The 19995-nt window shown below is 55.1% G+C and overlaps 1 protein-coding gene across 1 annotated transcript in view; it reads left to right on the top strand.

Annotated features, from left to right (window-relative positions):
• STARD8 (StAR related lipid transfer domain containing 8) overlaps window positions 1-18893 on the top strand; it is a 32682-nt gene extending 13789 nt beyond the window's left edge. The window contains exons 2-14 of the mRNA XM_079910369.1: window positions 5451-5522; window positions 7969-8050; window positions 9020-9083; window positions 10314-11701; window positions 12391-12564; window positions 13553-13712; window positions 14177-14375; window positions 14776-14986; window positions 15237-15351; window positions 15635-15859; window positions 16852-17069; window positions 17170-17346; window positions 17490-18893. Coding sequence (XP_079766495.1) covers window positions 9027-9083; window positions 10314-11701; window positions 12391-12564; window positions 13553-13712; window positions 14177-14375; window positions 14776-14986; window positions 15237-15351; window positions 15635-15859; window positions 16852-17069; window positions 17170-17346; window positions 17490-17607 — 3042 coding nt within the window. The 5' untranslated portion in view covers window positions 5451-5522; window positions 7969-8050; window positions 9020-9026 and the 3' untranslated portion in view covers window positions 17608-18893. The remainder of the gene's footprint in view (window positions 1-5450; window positions 5523-7968; window positions 8051-9019; window positions 9084-10313; window positions 11702-12390; window positions 12565-13552; window positions 13713-14176; window positions 14376-14775; window positions 14987-15236; window positions 15352-15634; window positions 15860-16851; window positions 17070-17169; window positions 17347-17489) is intronic.
• Window positions 18894-19995: the final 1102 nt, after the last annotated feature.

Below are 19995 nucleotides of genomic sequence, written 5' to 3' on the forward strand. Positions count from 1 at the left end.
CACCCATCCTGCAGTGAGGGCCACAGCGGAGACACCTTTCCAAATAGGCAACTAAGTAAGGGAAAGGAAACCAACATGTTTGTTGAAAGCTGCCTCATGGAGTAAGTAAGCTTTGAATAAATTACCTTCACAAACACCCACAGATGTGCCCTCTCCTGTCCTACCACATGCGTTCAGATCACTGTTCATTGGGCCCGGAGAAAACGCAGGCCAGTGATGAGAACGGGCCTGAGTATCGCCTCCAGCTAGAATCCTCCTAAAGACCTATGCTGTGGCTTTTTAGCTGGTCGTGTCTGTTTAGGGCAGCGGTTCTTGACCCTGGCTGTGCTTTCGAATCACCTGGAGAGCTCTCAAAAGCATAAAAACTAACTCTATCCCTAGAGAGTCTAATTTAATTGGTCATGATTTAATTGGGGCCCAGGCACTGGCATTTTAAAGCTCCCCAGATTATAATGTATAGCCTGCGTCGAGAGGTGACTGCTCCAGCAGTAACAAGGACACTTTGATCTGGGCCCTGGATCTTGCCTGGTCCCTAGGCCTGGGCTGGACTTTGAGTTGGGAGGGAGCAGGCTGAACCGGGCCCTGGGCAGCAGCTGTCTCACAGCCCACTGAGTGACCAAAAGGTGTAAAGGGCTTGAGTTCCCCAATAGTGGTGTGAAGGGAAGTGGGGGGGATTGGTGAGGGAAGAGAGTGGCTGGCTGAGGCCTAAGCGCTGGCAGCTTTGTTGCCGATTGCCTTTTATTCTCCTTCTAGCTCACTTACTTTCTCACTTTACACCTAGGACACAATCGGAACTGAACTTTAAAGACTGTGAATGCAGATTTCAAGTTGTCTTAACAAAACAGCCCTCTCTGACGATAACTTTCATAGAGCTGCTTTCAAAACCAGACAGAAGCCAGCCAGATGCACACAGTAACCTCAGAGGTAGGCAGGAAAGTTGTTAGTCCCCATTTTATAGATTTGGAAACCAAAGCTTAGAGAGTAAAGCAACTTGCCTAAGATGACTTAGGCAGCAAGTGGGGGAGTCAGCGTGATTGGACAAAACTTTTTCTCCAACTCAGTTGTCATCTTTGGGCATTATTGTATTTCCTCAGTGGAAAACATTGCTGCCCTTTTCCTGGGTGCATAAACTCTTCCCTCATTCATATAGCATTTCTCAAAAACAGAAGCCCTGCATTTCTCCTCATTCTGTCCATCTTTGCATAGAAAAATGTGCCATGCTAAGAGGATCCCTGGACGTGGCCTGTGGAAGTGTAGGTGTAGATACTGTCATTGACCCCCGAGACAATCCGCTGCTGCTCGGCTATTCCTTCTTTGTCACTCCCTCTGGGAGACCTGTGGGTGTGGCCCTGAGGCCTGATTTGACTCTGGAGCTTTCTAGTATGTTGTCTCCCCCAACTCCTAAGGGGATCAGTTGGGCTTCTCCCCAGGGAGAGAGTCTGGGGTTAAATCTCAGTGGAATCCAGCTTGTGCCAGCTGAGTGCCGTCCCTGACCTGTCCTGGCATATCACCCTAGCCTTGGCCAGCACATGGCCTGCAGAACATAGTGGTTGAAACTGCTGGAATCTGCACATCTGGACACAGAGGCAGGACCAGGGGCCACAGACATTCCTCCATCACTCGCCTCAGCCTGCCCAGTGTCACTCTTCCCGCCAGGCACATAAGGCAATCCTCAGTCTGGGCTGCCTGGGCCCCAGCCCCAGGTGGATTGACTCTCCTGGGCGTAGGTGGTCACTCCTGGCCCCGGCCTGGGCAGGCTGGGATGGGCGGGAGGGACAAAGCAAAGCACCTTAGCTCAGCCCTTAATCACCGAGACCTACGTCCTTGACTGCTCCATCTGGGAGGGAGCCTCAGGGCCTCTCAGCCTTCCATGAGGTGGTGTATTGTCAGGAGCCAATGTCCCTGACATCCTGTTGGGTAATAACCCATTACATTCTCCAGATTCCTGCCAGGGAGGGCTGCTGGGGATTCATTCGGAGCCCTGCTTCTAACTCCTTGGCTCCTTTGTCTTTTGGAGCTATTGTGGCCTCTTTGAAACTTCTGCCTCTTAATCTCACTTCCTTGAGCCATCTGGCTCCAATTCTGACAGAGATACAGATGCAGCCACTCTCCAGACCCAGAAGGGAACACTAGCTGAGTCTCTTCCTCCCATTTTCTCTTTCTCCTTGGGACCCTTCAGTCAGTGTGGGGAAGGAACTCTCTGTTGAATGCTTGGTACAATGTGTGGTATTTCATTTAATGTTCTCAGTAGCTATTAGAAGTGGATTCTATTATTCTCATTTTACAGAGGAGAATACTGAGTCATAGAGAGGTTAAACAACTTGCCCAAAGTCAGAGAGCTAGTGACGGGCTAGTCAGAGAGCTAGTGACTAACCAGGATTGGAACTCAGACTTGTAACTCCACTAGACCAGAAGGGGCAGAAAAAAGTCTGGGGGCCTGGGGTTGGTTCCTTTGAGTCTAAGCCCTTTGTTTATCTGGCATCTGAAGGAAGGTGCCATAATGCAGTGGAAAGAGCGCTGGACGTGGAATTAAAAGATCAGGGTCGTAGTCTCAGTTGTGACACTTAACTCTGTGACTTGGTAAAGTCCCTTGGGCCCTTTCCAGTCCATACAGTAGCTTTTTAAAAAAATACTGATTTGGAGAGTGTCACCACAGATCAATTAAACGGGCCTCCGGAGACGGGGCCCCGGGGGATTGGTATTTTTACAAAGCTTCCTAGCTGACTCTAACGTGCATCGAAGGGTGAAAAGCCCTGAGGTAGGTGATTTATGCCAGCGCTTCTCAAACTTTAATGTGCATGCAGATCATCTGAGGACCTAGTTAAATGTAGGTTCTGATTAAGTAGGTCTGGGATTCTGCCTTTCTAACAAGCTCCCAGGTGATGCCAGTGCTGCTGCTGGTCCAGGGATCATGCTTTGAATAGCAGGGGCTAGAGGCCTCTACATAGGAATGAAAAAACTTGGCGCCCACCTGAGTGAGCTGGTCCCCTTTCCGCCAACCCTGGCCAGGGCCGCTGCCGAGCATTAGGGGAGTGGGCAGCCTGCCCCTCTCCCACGGGACCTGTGACTCAGGCAGGAGGCACAGATGTGTAAGATCAGGACTTCATCACTGCACTCTTCCGCCACCTCCAGGCTCAGGAAGGGCAGTCAGATTCCTCTCTCCTCCCCCTCCTCCTCCTTGTTCTGCCTCTAGCCACGAGTGACCGAGGGCTGCAGTGGTCTTCAAGGGTGTGTTCTTGACATGCAGACCTGTTCCTGGGGACTGGCTCCTCTGCCTTGGGTGGCCATTCTAGACCTGTGGCCCTTTAGAGGTCACTGTCTCCTTCTGTGTCTGCCTTTCTGGAAACTCGGACCTGGTCCTTCCTTTGGCACCTCCCCTTTGTCCTAATGACAGGAAAGCAGAGCTGGTTGCCTGGAGGGGCTCTGAGGACAGGGATGGGCCTTTTCACGAGGGCGTGGTAGGAGCAGGAGACAGGGAAGTGGCTGTGGCAGCCGGCTCAACTGTCCTAGCAGCAAAACCATGTCCCTCAAATGCTGCCTGGGCTGGTGTGAAGTCCCTTTGGGCTACTTTTACCACATCCGGAGATCATCACTGGCCTAGAGACCTGGATCATTTCCTGGGCTTGCATTGCCCCCTGCCAGAGGGGCTGAGGTATTGCTAGCTGGGCTCTGCGGGAACAAACACTTTCCAGTACCTCTCAGAGGTCCTGGTGATTCCTAGATTTCTATCGTAGGTTGGAAGGTTGTAGTAACATAAAACACACACATGTGCACACAGATGCAGGTGCAGGTGCGTGCACAGACCGAGGGGCCTGTGGGGGAGTGTGCACAGGTTCATGGTCCCATGCTGATCTATGTGGATCATGGACATGAGGAAACTTGGCTACAGTTACATGCAGAGACAGATGCTGGGACAGCAGCGACCAACGCACATGCTTTCAGAAATGCACAAGTGTTCATCCCCGCCCCACCCGTTTGCCCCCAAAGCCCTCAGGGGCTCCAGAAGCTTCAGAGCCTTCTCTTCTCCCCATCGAATCCTCACTAGTGTGCGACCCTTGAGGAGCCTGTTATTTCTTCTGACCGACTTCCACCTTCCCGCACTGTTCCCTCCCTTGTCTACCCACCTAGCATCTCTGAAATACCTTTTTGTCCTTTAACTTATGATTCCTGGCTACCAGAATCTCATCTTGTATTTCCTTGTGGGAGAACACTGGGGAGAGAGCTCTTCCTGTCTTGGAGAACGCCCCCCACCCCCAGTCTCCTTGGAGTCTCCTGGTCACAGGCACTAAGGAAGTAGAAGAAATGTTGGGGGCAGGACTCCATGGGCAGAGAAGCTCTGCTGAGCCAGCAGCCTCTCTGTGCCCCCAACCACAATGCCAGGTCCCATGTTCCCAGCCCCACTGCTTCCTGGTACCACCTGTGTAGGGAACTGGCAGTCCCAGGGTTCTGCTGCAGGTACTCAGCCTACCATGGCCAGGAGGACCTCCTTTGTGGCTTCAGTCCAGCTGCAAGTCTCCACTGAGGCTGGCAGGGGTGCCCCACCCTGTGCCAGGCACTCTCAGAGCAGAGGTAGGAGGCTAACCCAGCCATTGCCCTTCAAGACTCCCATAGGCCAGCACTGTCAGCTTGGCAAGCAGCATTGAGTTGTGCCACAAAGAGGCCAAGCCACGGGAGAGTGCCGGAACAGTCCTGGGAGGCCCCGTGGGGAGGGAGGGCTGGGACTTGGTGAATGGGGGAGGAGGGAGTGCACTGGGGAAGCTGCCATGTTAGAAGGGGTCGGAACCCCGAGCAGGAGTCAGACTGAGCTTGGACTCCGGCCCCTGCACTCTACTTTGTCAAGTGCGAGACTTGTAGACGAGCCCTTCCTTTCTGAGCCTGTTTGGAGATATGTAAAATGGGCATATTAAAATCTGCGCAGCTTATGGTGTGTGTTAAATGAGATTTGCTTATCAGAGTGCTGGGGAATGTTAGGTATGATGATAGGAAAGAGAATAATAGCTGTTGAACATTGCGTATCCCTAGCTGTACTAGGACGGTCTACTTGGGTCATGGAAGGGGGTAGCTCCCCGGGGGTGGTGGGAGGTGAAGACACAGCAGTGGTTTCTTCCCCTGGTAGTATTCCTTGACCCCAGATGTTCCTGGGAGTTGCTGCTGCTGGTGGTCCTGTTCTTGGGCAGGGGTGGGAGAGTGGGAGGGGGATTGGGACAGGTAATGAAGCATAAGAGAGGTGTCCCAGCACATCCTGGGAGTAGGGCTTGGGGAGCAGAGGGGAAATCCTAGCTGTGACATGGAGTGAATGTGCCAGCCTGTTTGTGCTTCTGTTGTCATTTCTAGGTCACCAGAGCTGTAGGTACCTCCCTACTGGAGGTGCAGGGGCGCACACCAGGGCGGCTTGGCGCCAGCACCCCCTAATCTCCTTTCTCTGTCTCTCTCCCCCTCATCTGTTTTAGAAGCTGAGGCCAAAAACGCATGCAGGTGGCTCCGAGCGACAGGATTCCCTCAGTATGCTCAGCTTTTTGAAGGTAAGGCCACTCAGTGGCTCCCCCTCCCCATCCCCAAACTTGCCTTCTCCCTCCATTTTTCAGCTGGAAAATGGGGTCCCTCAGATCTTTTCTTCAACCACACAAAAAGCTGCATACCCTGGCCCTGCTCCCGTAGTCACAACCTCTCTCCTACACCATCCTGTCCTATCTCCTGCATGCTCATCAGCTCTCACAAGCTCTGCAGTCACCCGTGTGTTAAAGTATCTTGTCTCAAGCCAGGCCGCTGCTTTGTACCACCACATCTGCTTTGTACTGTTTCTGAGAACCCTATTTACATAGATGCAACATGGAGGGTGCACCCTGGCAGCCCTGCTTTCACCTTTCCTCCCCATGGCCTTATTTCTTTGCTTTCCTTCATTTTTCTGTTTTTCTCTAGAGTTGTTCATACTTGCTGTTTTCAGTTCCCCTCTTCTTCCCACACCCCCACTGTACCCTGGCTTCATCCCTACCTTGCCAACAAAACAGCCCTTGTCAAGCTCACCAGAGATCTCCAACGTGGTCAAATTCAGCGGTCACTTCTCAGTCCTGACTTAGTCTCTCAATAGCATTCAGCACAGTTGGCCACTCACTTCAGCTCCTAGAATGTCCTCTTCTCCCGGCTGTCTCTCTGGCTGCCGCTCTCAGTCTCCTTAGCTGACTTGGCTTCCTCTAACTGCTCCTAGTTGTTAGGGTGTCCCAGGGCTCCATCCTGGCCCCTCTTCTCGCTCGACATCTCTCTCCCAGGAGATCCTTGTCCAAGTACCATATATATTCTGATGACTCCCCAATGCCTCTCTGTCCAGACCTCAGTCCCAAGCTCCAGATTCATCTCTTCAACTCCGAATTCAGTATCTCTGCTTAGCTGTCTGACAGATGTCTCAGATGTCACCACCTGATGGCACCCCATATCCAGGCATCATCCTCCGTTCCTCTTTTCCTTCGTCCGCATATCTAACCCTCCAGCAAGTCCCTTCTCCCTCCAGAATATATATATATATATATATATATATATATATATATATATATATATATATTTTTTTTTTTTTTTTTTTTTTTTGCGGTACGCGGGCCTCTCACTGTTGTGGCCTCTCCCGTTGCGGAGCACAGGCTCCGGACGCGCAGGCTCAGCGGCCATGGCTCACGGGCCCAGCCGCTCCACGGCATGTGGGATCTTCCCGGACCGGGGCACGAACCCGCGTCCCCCGCATCGGCAGGCGGACTCTCAACCACTGCACCACCAGGGAAGCCCCAGAATATATCTTGAATCCATCCACTTCCTACCACCTTCACTGCCACATAGGTGTGACCCGCTCGCCTGGCCTAGTGCTGCAGCCTCCTTTCTGTGCTCCGTCCTCTACTCTGAATGTACAGCAGCTGGAGGGACCCTGGAAGTGCAGTCCTGACCACATTACTCGGTTACTCTGCTCTGTGTTACTCCTCCGCTGGCTTCATAGCACACCCAGAATGAAGTGAGTGTCAGCACTTTGTTCCCGCCAACGAGACTGCATCACCCAGCTTCCACATACTTCTCTCTGCTTTGCTCACTACTCTCTGGGCTGCTTTCTACCACTTGCTCACACCAGGCTCTAGCCCTCCTTGGAGCCTTAGTTTTGGTCCTGCCTGGGACTTTCTCCCAGGCTCTTTGCACGGCTGACCCCTTCTCGCTCTTCAGGGCTCAGCTCAGAAGTCACCACCTTAGCAAGGCCTCTCTTTACCCCGTCACCCTGGCTCATGTCTTTGCTAGCATTTATAACTGCATAGTTTGTTTCTCTCACATATTGTTCACTGTCTGTTGCCCCTGTGACAATATAAACTCCATGTAGGCTTGGATCAGTCTAGTCTCATTCACTGTTGTGTCCCCAGTGCCTGGCACAAAGTCGATGCTCAATTAATAATAGTAAATGAGTCCATGGGCTTGTTTTACCAGTAAGGCAGAGAGGTGTGGGATTTGGGGATGCTATTTCCTCTTCCCCCACTCCTTCCTCTTTCCCAGACCCAAGGGAGTGGGTGCCCTTGCTCTGAGCGGTAGTGGAAGCGAGGTGTTGTTTGGCTGCACATGCACACTGTCCTTGCTCTCTCCCTGGTCTCCCCGGTTCACCTTGGGTCAGGGAAGAGGTTCCCTGTCTGAGCAGCCCAAGATGCAGAGGGGACTGGAGGAGCCCACATGGGCTCTGGGCAGCCACTCAGGGCCTCGAGCCTGCCGTCCCCCATGGACCTGCCAAAACTGACTGATGGGTCCTCTTGTCCAGCTTGACCCTCCTATCCTTTCCTTGACCTTCCCCCAACGGCCAACCATGAGCTCCCTGGGCCCCTTCTTCGCTGCAGCCTTTCTCCTGCCTGCCTGCCTCCCCGCTTCCTGGGCCCCCTTCTTCTCGCTCAAGGGTCGCTGGCACTGAGTTTCTAACCTGCCACCCTCGACTCATCTTGGCTTTTCTCTGGCATACAGAAGGTTCGTTTCCTGTGGATATTGGCTCTGTGAAGAAGGACCACGGTTTTCTGGACGAGGACTCTTTGGGGGCCTTGTGCAGGTAGGGGTGCTAAGGGCCAGGCCTGGGAGGTCAGGGGCCTGGCTTGGGGCTTCCTCATGGGAAAAAGCAATCCTTGTCCCCTCTGACAGAGGAGGAGCCTGCCTATTAACAAAGGTCATCTGGTGCAGTCACGCTGTTCACTCTGTCGACTGTGTCTGTGACGTCCTCACCCACCCAGGCACTAGAAAGCCAAGGTCTAGCCTTGATTCTTTCTTCCCTTCAGTTAGAGCCTCCGAACATTCCTCTGATTTGTCCCCTCTCTACTTGTTTGAGGCCAAACCACGACTTCTTGGATTCATCCTCCTAACTGGCCTTCGGGCCTTCCCGCTCTGCATTCCCCTCCTTGCTGTGATCCAACGTCCCTATAGCCACCAGAGTCAGCTTCCCAGTGGGTACTCGTATGCTTCAAATGTCTCGCTGTCTGCAGGGAGAAGTCCAGAGCTTTTTCAGCATGACACCTGAGGCCTTTTGCAACTTGGCTTTGACTGACCTTATCAGCCTCAGTCCTCCCCTCACACACACACTGGTCTGTTTACTGACCGTTTCCCTCTCTACATTGTCACAGGCTCTTATCGAAGCCTGGTATATGAGTCCCTGTTTCTCTCTCCCTCTGAATCCTATTTCTGTTCTCCAGCAAGTCTTCCCTGACTGCATTCCCCTGCCTTCATGGAAGTTCCTTGTCCCACCCCCTGTGTGCCTGCTGTGCCTTCTGTCTACTCTGTTTTTGAACATGTCCCATCTCTGTAGTGGGTTTTCCCACATCTATATGTTCCCAGAGGGCAGAGCCCATAATCTCCACAGCATCATGTCTGGCACTGAAACCTTCATGAACATGGGGACTTGGGAGAAGTTTTGATGTCTTGGGCACGCAAAGCAGTGGGTGGCATCTTGGGAGTGTCCTGGCAGGCTATGCCCTGCAGGCTCTGGGGCTTGGGACCCTTGAGTGAACCCTGCTTTGTTTCCTTGCAGGAGGCTGATGACCTTGAACAGTTGTGCCTCGATGAAACTGGAGGTTCATTTTCAATGCAAGCAGGTGAGTTAGGACAAGAGTAGGCTCTGTGGTCTTGTGGGGAACCCAGGTCAAAGAAAAACCACTTATGAAACTAGCTCCAGTGTCCTGTGAGTCTGGGCTGTCTGGAGCAGTGCCTTGCTCCAGCCTGGGAGTGGGGTGTAGGGGGCTGTATGAGGCTGTTGGGTTTTGGTGAGCCTGGTCTCAAAGTTGGGGTGTGAGAACAAGTACCTTGGCCTGCAGCCTTACCCACCCCCTTCAGCCCACCCCTACCTCCTGGACTTACTAATAACCTGACCTAGTGATGGCCGTCCCTCAGGGAAATCCATCTGCCTACACTGCTCTGTGATGGCAAAAATTCCTTGACTAGGGGGCAGAGACAGAATAATGTGATGGAAAATCATGGCCTGTATGGTCTTAGAAGTCAGGATCCCCAACCTCACCCCACAGGGTCTTACCCCACTGAGCCTCATTTTCTCCATCTCTGCAGTGAATTGGGGGTGGCATTAATAGTCTCCAAAGGCCTTTCTGACTCCGCCAATCTGCGATTGTAGAAACGGAGAGGGCTCTTGGTCTGCATGTAGCCCTGGAATGTGGGCCGGATGAACCCATCCTTCCCGGGGTCAGGCTTTGTGGCTTTTCTCTGGAGCTTTTCCTACCAGAGTCCTGCCATCTCCAAGTTGCCAGAGCACTGGCCCGGGAAGCAGGAGACACCTGGCGGCTGGTCCCAGCTTTGCACTGACTTTTCAGTGACCTTGGACAAGCCTCTTCCCGTCTCTGGTCCTCAGTTTCCCCACTTTGCAAATTAGAAAACTAGAAAATCTAAAATATCCTTTCTAGCTCTGCCATTCTGGGATTCTAATCTAAGAGTATAGGCTAGAGACTCACTGGGAGGCTGCTGAGAACAGGAGGTCAAGATGCTTGGATTCTAGCCCTGGCCCTGTCACCGACTTAGTGCAGACATTGTATGACCTTGGGCAAGTGGCTTCTCATTTGTTTGGGTTTCCCTATCTATAAAATGGGGAAGAATTTGATTGATCAGATGACCACTACCCTCCATCTGGGCTTCCTCCATGACTCCTAGCTTCTTCTGGCAATCCCAGAGCCAGTTCCCCCCTCCTAGGACGTGTTCTCAGCCAGAGAGCAGGGCCCTTTGTCCCAAAGTCCCCCAAGAGTTTGGAGGCAGAGAGTGGAGCCCAAGCAAGGGCTCGTGGGCTGGACACCTCTGACCCCACCCTGTGGCGCCCTTCCCAGAATGAAGACTCAGAGGAGGAAGAGCATTGTACCATCAACAACCACTGGGCCTTCCAGAGAGAAAGTAAGCGCTGGTCTCATGTGGGCTCCTCTGACCTGCTGGCCCCACCGAGCCCTGGCCTGCCAGTGACCTCCAGCTGTGAGAGCGTCCTCACTGAGCTTAGTGCCACCTCCCTGCCAGCCATCACTGTGAGCCTACCACCCGAGCCAGTGGGCCTGCCCTTGCTAGGCTGTGCTCCCAGCCCAAGTGGCCGGCCCTTCCTCAGCCCCACTCAGGACCAGGAGACTCCACAAGGCAAAGCCAAGAAGCACCGTTCCCGGAGCTTCCTCAAGCACCTTGAGTCCCTGAGGCGGAAGGAAAAGGGTGGCAGCCGGCAAGCAGAGCCAGAGCGTAGTTCAGCCACCTCGGAGAAGGCCACCAAAGCCGCCTCTTTCCGAAGTCGCCGTGGCTTCCTCTACAGGGCCAAGAACCGGGCGGCCACCTCAGCCAGTGGCAGTGGCACTGAGACCCAGAGGGCCTGGGAGGCCTGGCCTGTGGCCACATTCCAGCGTCCTCAGCGGGCACACTGGGGTGACTGCCTGGTGCACGTGCCCAGGGACCACAAACCAGGCACATTCCCTCGCTCCCTGTCCATTGAGAGCCTGTGCCCTGAGGATGGACACCACCTGGCAGATCGGCAGCCAGGTAGCTGCTGGGGCTATGAAGGGCGCCGGGGCTCCTGTGGCTCCACGGGCAGCCACGCCAGCACCTATGACAACATGCCTGAGCTGTACCCAGCTGAGCCTGTCCTGGCTGGTGCCGAGGCTGAAGAGGAGGAGGAGGGTGGGGACAGCCATACTCACCTGGATGACATCCTCCAGCACGTGTGGGGGCTGCAGCAGCGGGTGGAGCTCTGGTCTCAGGCCATGTACCCAGACCTGGGGCCTGGAGATAAGGAAGAGGAAGAAGAGGAGGAAGCCGCTTCATCAGTAGAAATAGCCACCAGTGGAGTGGAAGGCCAGACCGATGAGGCTCGGGCCCAGGGAGAGGCTCCAGCCCGCAGGGAGTCCTCAGCCCCGGGCCAGGCGGATGTCCAGCCAGGAGTCCCGGCTCAGGCTCAGGCCCCAGCTGAGGCTGAACTTCTGGCACTGGCAGAGGCCGGGGCCCCCGGCTTGGCTCAGGATCATGAGCAGGAGGCAAATTCAGGCGGGGAGCCCACCTCTGCCTCCAGTCTGTCTGTGGAAGGACACTCCATTTCTGACACTGTGGCCTCCTCCAGTGAGCTGGACAGTAGCGGGAACTCCACAAACGAGACTGAGGCCACAGGGTCCCTGGCTGGACTCCAGGCATCAGCACCCCGTGAACGACGAGATTCAGGTGTTGGGGCCTCACTTACCAGACCCTACAGGTGGGAGTTCAGGGTAGGGTTGGGGCAGGGCTTCTGTTGTCCCTCTCTCTCTTTCCCCCATCTCCCTGCCCCTCTCCCTCCCTTCATCTCTTCCCCTACCCCGTTTCTCTCTTCCCTTCCTCTTTCCCTCCTCACTCCCCCAAGCCAATTGCTTCATCACAAGGCGCAGGGGCAAGTTCTTAGGGGCTGAGTGATTGCCCCTGGGAATCCAGTCCCAGAAGAGAAATAGAAAGAGTAATGGGATCAGGAATCTGGAATGTGAGGTTCAGGACCCGCCTCTGCCATGGCCTTGCGCAAACTGTGGCTCCTTTTGGGTCTCAGTTGCCCCGTGTGTAAATCAAGGGCATCACAGGAGATGGTCTCTGATCCCCAGCTTCACTATTCTGGGTTTCTCAGAGCAGCCCCTCCACTGCAGTCTTGAAAGGAAGGGGGACTGATACTGTTTGCTGGCACTAGATGGGCCTGAGCTCGGTGCCACCCTTTCTGACAGCATCTGGCCGCTGTGCAGCCCTGGAAACCAAGACTAAGCTTTCTCCACCCTGGGGCCCAGCGTCATTGCTGACAGTGGTCCCTTCTCCTTGTATATTTTTTCTTTTGGGGAAAAATAAAAAGACCAGAAGAACACAATTTTACTAAGGTTTACTGAAACCTGCTCCTCTGGCCTTCTCTACCCCCTCACCCCTCACCAGGAAGCTCCGCTGGCACAGCTTCCAGAACTCCCACCGGCCCAGCCTCAACTCAGAGTCGCTGGAGATCAACCGGCAGTTTGCCAGCCAGATCCACCTCTTGCACAAGGGCTCACTGCTGCGGCTCACCGCCTTCATGGAGAAGTACACTGTCCCCCACAAACAGGGCTGGGTCTGGTGAGTCCTGGGCCATGGTGGGCACCAAGCTGCTCATCCAAGTCCTGGATCCCTCTCTGCCCCCACTCCAGGGCCCTGGGAGGGTCACCCTCAGAAGGTGGGTGCAGGCAGGTGGAGCCCCTAGGCCAATGGAGTGGTGGGATGCGCCAGGAGGCCGGAGAGGTCAGTGTGGCTCTGGGTGGCAAATGTATGTCTGTGGGGGATGCACATGGGATTCACATGAGTGTGTGCCATGAATGAGGAGGGCTGGGGTGGGGGTTGGGATCCCAGGCCCCCCAGCTATACCTCCTCCATCCCAGTTTCCATGCTGCCACCAGGGAGATTGTCCTAATATGCATCTTTGGTGGTCACTCTCCTGACAGATACCCTCCTGTGGCTCCCCATTGCCAAAGAATACGGTCCAGTTTCCTTCCCATCATGATCCTTTCACGTTCCAACCCCGCCTCATCTGTCAGGCTCTTTAGTCCGCCATACCCAAGCAACACCACCATACAGGCCAGCAGACTAGTCACCCTTATCTGAATGCACCGTGCTCTTGTTCCTGCCTCTTTGCCTTTGCCCATGCTGTTCTCTCTGCCTGGAATGTCTTTTTCCCATTTATCCTCTGGGACAAGGCCTACCCATCCCTTAAGAGCCAGCTGAATTTCCACCTTCTCTCTGAAGCCTTCCCTGACCCCCTAGGTACATACAATTCCCCTCCCTCGTGGGTCTTCCCCTAAGTTCTTGGCACACTCCTGGCCACGTGTATTGTCACTGCCTGTCAGTGCGGTCATCTCCTTGACCAGACTGAGAGCTCCCTGTGTTCCTCTGGGACTCCCTAGGACTGGGCCCAGAGCAGGTGCTCAATGAATGTTGCCTGTGGGGAGATGGCATGTTTCTTACCCTGCTCACCCACACCTGAGTCCCCCAAGACTGCAGACAGAGTCTCCAAGCTGTGTCTGGGCCTACCCCATCCTTGTTCCTGATCTTTTGTCCCTCCCCCAAACAGGTCAGTGCCCAAGTTCATGAAGAGGAGCAAGACACCGGACTACCGGGGTCAGCATGTGTTTGGGGTGCCGCCCCTCATCCATGTGCAGCGCACGGGCCAGCCACTACCCCAGAGCATTCAGCAAGCCATGCGCTACCTGCGTAGCCAGTGCCTGGACCAGGTGAGGCCTTCTGGGGAGCACGAAGAGAGGTGGTGATGGGAAGGAAGTCCAAGGCTGAGGGATTAGGGAGGGGAGCTGCTCTGGCCTTCCCCCTGGGTTGGGCTGGCCCACCAGAAGCTTTTCCTATCCTCAGGAAGGCCCAACAAGGATGGACCCAAAGCTCCCTTCTGCCCGGCTCTGTGCCAGCTTTTTTCTGGCCCAGGCGCATTAGCCCCCACCTTCCAGGAGCCCGCCTTAGCCTAGGTCCTCGTTTTCCTACTCATCTCCACTAAAGCCATCTTTCTCCTTGGCCCCAAGGCTCTTTGGTTTTGCCATTTCTCTCCTACCCTGCCCAGCAGGAAGCTTGCCAGGCTTGGATGTCTCTGGGGTGGCCTCCACTCCTAACGCACACGGTCTAGGGCTGGCCTCACAGTCTCCCTCCCACCCCTGCATGTCTCCCTCTCTCCCTCCCCTGCATGGGCCAGGTGGGCATCTTCCGCAAATCCGGGGTGAAGTCCAGGATCCAGAACCTGCGTCAAATGAACGAGACCTCCCCCGACAACGTCTGCTACGAGGGCCAGTCTGCCTATGATGTGGCTGACCTGCTGAAGCAGTATTTCCGGGACCTGCCTGAGCCAATCTTCACCAGCAAGCTCACTACCACTTTCCTACAGATCTACCAGCGTGAGTCGCCTGCACCTATCCTCAGTAACCTGCCAGGTTCTCGGCCTCCCTGAATCCTAGGGCTTGTGGAGGATAAACCTTGTGCAGGCAAGTGTAGCTGCGCCAATGGGCTCAGTGGAAGATTTACTATGCCGAGTTGGAAAGGTCCTTAGAGACCACATTCTATTCCCCAAACCCATTATATGGACTGAGGCCCTGAGGAATGGCAGGGACTTCCCCAAGCTCATGCTTCGCATTACAGCCGGGCTTGATCTAGCACCCAGAGACCTCCCAGAGTCCACCTTCCCCCTCACCAACTTCCCCTTGGGACCACTGTGCCTTCTGCATTCCTGGAAGCAGGAAGCTTGCTGCCAGAGGCTCTTGGGGAATAAGGAAGCCCTTCTGTCTGCCTTCCTCACAGTCCTCCCCAAGGATCAATGGTTGGCAGCCGCGCAAGCCGCCACCTTGCTGCTCCCCGATGAGAACCGAGAGGTGCTACAGACCCTGCTCTATTTCCTGAGCGACATTGCCTCAGCTGAGGAAAACCAGATGACAGCTGGTAACCTGGCTGTGTGCCTGGCACCTTCCATCTTCCACCTCAACGTCTCCAAGAAGGATAACCCCTCCCCCAGGTGAGACAGGGCAAGGCATGGCAGGGCCAAGCAGGAAGGGTTTGGGCCCCATTGGCTTTTTGGCCCTGGGTGCTCGGCACTGCAGTTCCCAGGCATCACCACAAGGGGCCAGCCTGACTCCTCAGGGGCCCTGGGCTGGTTGGATGGTGTGAAGCAGAAGGTTGTTTTGTGTTCAGGACTGGCAAACAGGCTTCTGGGGAGCTTGACTTGTGCCCTCGTGCCATCCTCTCTTCCTGGCCCTTCCCTCCAGGATCAAGAGCAAACGTAGCCTGGTTGGCCGGCCAGGCCCTAAGGACTTGAGTGAGAACATGGCTGCCACCCAGGGCCTATCACACATGATCAGTGACTGCAAGAAACTTTTCCAGGTGAGTCACTCTAGGCCATGGTGCCTACTTCTCAGACCCGGCAGAACCAACATGCCTGACCTTTGCACCCTAAGTCAGGGATAGGGCGCATCTTGACACATAATGCTTCAATGTCCTACTTTCAGCTCTTCCCCTACAAAGTTTTTCATCTACCACACCGCAGTAGCCAGGTCTCTCCGCTCCCTTAAAATGAACCTGGCAGACCCCGTGGGCTCTGGGACTGGGCGTCCCTGACTCTGCTGCTTCCCATGGCCCCCAGCCTGGTGTGTGTGTGCTCTCCCAGGTGCCCCAGGACATGGTGCTACAACTGTGTGGCTCCTACAGTGCAGCTGAGCTCAGCCCTCCGGGCCCAGCCCTGGCTGAGCTGCGGCAGGCCCGAGCTTCTGGCATGAGCCTGTGCCTCTACATGGAAGAGAGCATCCAGGAGCTGCTGCGCGATGCCGCTGAGCGCTTCAAGGGCTGGATGAGTGTGCCAGGGCCCCAGAACACGGAGCTGGCTTGCAAGAAGGTGAGGACCACACTGCCCAGGGTGACCATGGGGCCGGGAGAGGGCAGAGTGCAGGCTGTGTGCAGGGATCCTCAGGGAAGGAGCTGCCCCCGCCTGTCTCGCTGTGCTTCCGCCTGATACTTGGAGAATGTCAGCCAGCAGAGCGAGGACCTTAAGGAAGTGAGAAGCAAATGAGACCAGGGCTCGCTCTCTCAGGGAGCACCTGCCGGAATTATCTTCCCGAAAGCCCACTCCAGACATGTCACTACTTTTAGAGCCTCACCTGCCATCCCTACCTGCACTGCAGTCACGCTGAGCTCCTCACGTTTCCACCTTTGTGCTTCCACCCCTGCTGTCCTCCTGCCTGGACCTGCCCCAAGCATTATATTTCCGCAGCCATTTTCAGCCCCAGCTTGATACGCCCCTCCTCCATTCAGAGCCTCCAGTCATACCCCAGGCTGGAGGTGACTTCTCTCTGTCCTTCTCTTGGCACTAGCCATGTTCTTTCTCGGATTCTGATTATAAGTAACACTGCAAGCCCAAGGTTTGCCATGGATAAACCGGTCATAGTAAAAGCTTCTTTACAGGGTCAGGGTGAGAAGCTTGCACAGGGCCTGGCACATGCAAAAGGCTCAGGAAGTGGCGGCTTTTGTTGCCATGCACGTGTTCCGCTTCCCACACTAGACGGGGAGTTTCTTGAGGATGACCACCATATTCAGTTCCAGAAATTCCAAGCACTGTGCCCATTGCTTGGTAGAGCCTAGTAGGCCTCAGAGAATGTGTGTCCTGTCATCTCTTTGTGCCCTTGAGCAGGCGGAGGAGCAGAAATTTGGAAAGGAGAAAGAGGACAGGGAGCGCAGGGCTGGCCTGTCTGGATCTGGCTGGGGTTAGCGGAGTAGTCCTGCCTCCTTCCCTTGTTGGGGGCTGGAGTGAGGGCAGGCCGGGGCCCAGGGGTGGATTGGGAGTTCTCCAGCCCTGACAGCTTCCCCCGTCCCCACTCCTGTGGCTCGCAGGCACCAGACGGGCACCCGCTGTGTGTGTGGAAGGCATCCACAGAAGTGGCTGCCCCTCCGGCCGTGGTGCTACACCGTGTCCTGCGGGAGAGGGCCCTCTGGGATGAGGACCTTCTGCGGGCCCAGGTGTTGGAAGCCCTGATGCCGGGTGTGGAGCTGTACCACTACGTCACCGACAGCATGGCGCCCCATCCCTGCCGCGACTTTGTGGTGCTCCGGTGAGGGGCTTGAGCTGTCACCCTGCTGTACTTGGGGGACTGAGGAGGTGGGGTGGGGACCGGCGCTAGGAAGCTGAATGTGTGTGTCCCTTCCCCACAGGATGTGGCGCTCTGACCTGCCCCGTGGGGGTTGCCTCCTCGTCTCTCAGTCCCTGGATCCTGAGCAACCCGTGCCGGAGTCGGGGGTGCGGGCCCTGATGCTCACTTCCCAGTACCTCATGGAACCTTGCGGCCTGGGCCGCTCCCGGCTCACTCACATCTGCCGCGCTGACCTCAGGTACCAGGCCACCTCAGCCCCGCGCCCCCCCCACCTCTACCCCATGCCCCTGATCCTGGGGGGCAAGTCCTGTCTTCCTTGTCCCTGGCAGGGGCTCCAGGGAAGTACCCACGGCTCATGGCTTCCTGCTTCTACTTCCCCAGGGGCCGTTCTCCTGACTGGTACAACAAAGTCTTCGGGCACCTGTGTGCCATGGAGGTGGCAAAGATCCGGGATTCCTTCCCGACCCTGCAGGCAGCTGGCCCTGAGACAAAGTTGTGAGCCTTGGCCTGGTCCCAGATTGGCACCACTCAGGCCCCCTGGCACCACCTCAGTGAGGGGGAATGAGAGCAGAGCCGCCCTCGGATGGTTGCTGCTTCCAAGGGTAGAGGCAAGGCCATGCGGTCGCCCTTACTTCCTGAAGCTCCTCCATAGGTACAGGGAAGGAAGAGAGAATTTCAGTGTCCTGTCTCCACTCCATCTCCACCCCCAAACCTGTGTTCTGCCCTCCCGAGAGAGAGGAGTCACTTTTGGAGCAGGAAGACGGCTACTGCCCTTCAAGTCCAAGGAGCCACCGGTCAGTCTGAAGCCTTCCCAGCTCCTCCGCCTGCGGGGTGAGGAGGCAGAGAGTAGTGTGTGCTCCTAGCACTCTGCCATTCTGAGAGGCCAAGCCATCCTGTTTGGTGCTAGGGTCCCTTTGAGTTTGGACAGGAGGTTCTGGTAGTGCCTTGGGGCCCAACATTGGTCCTAAACTGGTTTTTGCAGAGAATTTGGACCGGAGTGGATAGGCACAGGGGCAGAGCACAGAGCAGCCCCAGCCACCATGAGCTGTTTGATTTGTGTAAATATGATGCTGATTTTTATGAGGCTGATTTAAAGAGGAGGCACTGATGGGTCCCAGTAGGTGACATGACGATTTGGGGTAGCTTGGGATGTGAGAGTGGGGGGAACCTTCCTTTCTCAGATCTCAAGAGACCAATGAACCAATCTCCCCTGACTCGGGCCCCATACTTTATCTGCCACTCCCTGGGGTCCTGTGTAGCCGTTGGCCACGCACTGCCATGTCTAGAGGGTAAACAGCCTCGCTCCCACCACACGGGCTGAGCAAAAGCAGATGGTGGTGAGGAGACACTATCGATGTCCGCGTCGCTTTTCCTGCTTTTCCTGCCTGCGTTAGCAGGCTGATATGACAGCCCCTTCCTCCAGCAGAGACCTGGCCCCTGGTTCAAGCAGCCAGCTAGTCAGATGGAAGGGCATAATGTCATCTCAGCCTGCTGGGGCTTGATCCAAACCTGACCTATCCCACCCACCAGCCATCTTGGTTCACGTGCAAAGTCAAATGCCAAACGCCAGCTGGTGCTTTATTATCGTTTTTGGCTGAATAAACTGGAGTGGGATGGGTTCCAGCCAGTCAGTTGTAATGTTTAAACCTATCTATTTTATTTGTATCTGTAAATACTGTACAGTCAGAATATAAAAAATGTATTTGTGTATATATATAGATACATATATACACACACACACATCTATACACACACACACACACACACACACACACACACACACGTATTCTATCATTAGTGTACCATAATCTGTTGGGTGGGGGCAGGGGTCTGGAAAGCCTCGGCGGGAAGGGCACTTAAGATGAGACAGGGGAGGTGGAGAGCATGGTCCATGTGACCACCCCTAGTGGAACAATAAAGCATTCCTACAGATGCACTCTGTCTGTGTGGTTGTCTTTGCTGAGACGATGGGCCAGGGACAAGAGGCAAATTACGATGCAGTTTCGGTGTTAGGGTCAGAGGTTGTGCGTGTTACCAACGTAGGACTTGAGGGAGGCCGCAGGAGAAATGGGGAAGGGCCTCAGCCTTTCTCTTCGGGAGATGATTGGGGCTGGGAGAGGCAGGATTCTGAGAAGCCAGGGCTTGGGCAGAAGCCGCAAACCCTATTCCCTGACCTGACCAGGTCCCCTATCTGAGCAGCCTCCAACATGACCTCATGCATCCTGACGATAGCCCTATGGAGGGATGCCTTTGCTATGCTGTCCTTTCTTCCCCTGCTGCACATGGCTCAAGCTGAAGGATGAAGAATGGAGACCCAGGCTCAAGAGGCTTGGGGACCCTGTTCTACCCATAAGCCAGCCTGATACAGGTCTCAGTGCCTCAAGGCAGCCCCTGGCCTGGCTCCAGTGGCCGGCAAAGAGAGGCCCCTCATATAGACTTCCTGCTTTCTTTGCCACATTGCTATAGCCATAAAATCCCCAAGCTCCGAGGGGCAGCTAGAGAGAGAGTACAGGCTTTGCAATCAATCTGTTTGCATCGTTTGAGTGCTGTTGAGTAGCCCGGGGTAAACAAGTCCTGTTCTTTCTCTTTCTCTGAACCTCAGCTTCCTCTTGGGCCAAACAGTCCAGTGATCACCTCATCACAAGTCTGGCTCAGTAAGTGTTCAGCACTTACACTCGGTGTCTGTCAAGTCCCATTTCTCTGTCACTTTCTTCCAGTCTCTTCTTCTGGGTTCAGCTGTACCTACATGCCTTTGGCCTTTCCTCACTGCTGCTGCCTGGGGGTCTTGGCTAAACCTGGAGGGGAGTGAGGTGGAGCAGAGAACCTGTCAGCCCCTTGACTTTGGGAAAACAATGAAGGCACCCCGTGTGTGATGTAGGATGGGAGA

The sequence above is a fragment of the Stenella coeruleoalba genome (assembly GCF_951394435.1).
Source record: "Stenella coeruleoalba genome assembly, chromosome: X".
Classification (NCBI taxonomy): domain Eukaryota; kingdom Metazoa; phylum Chordata; class Mammalia; order Artiodactyla; family Delphinidae; genus Stenella; species Stenella coeruleoalba.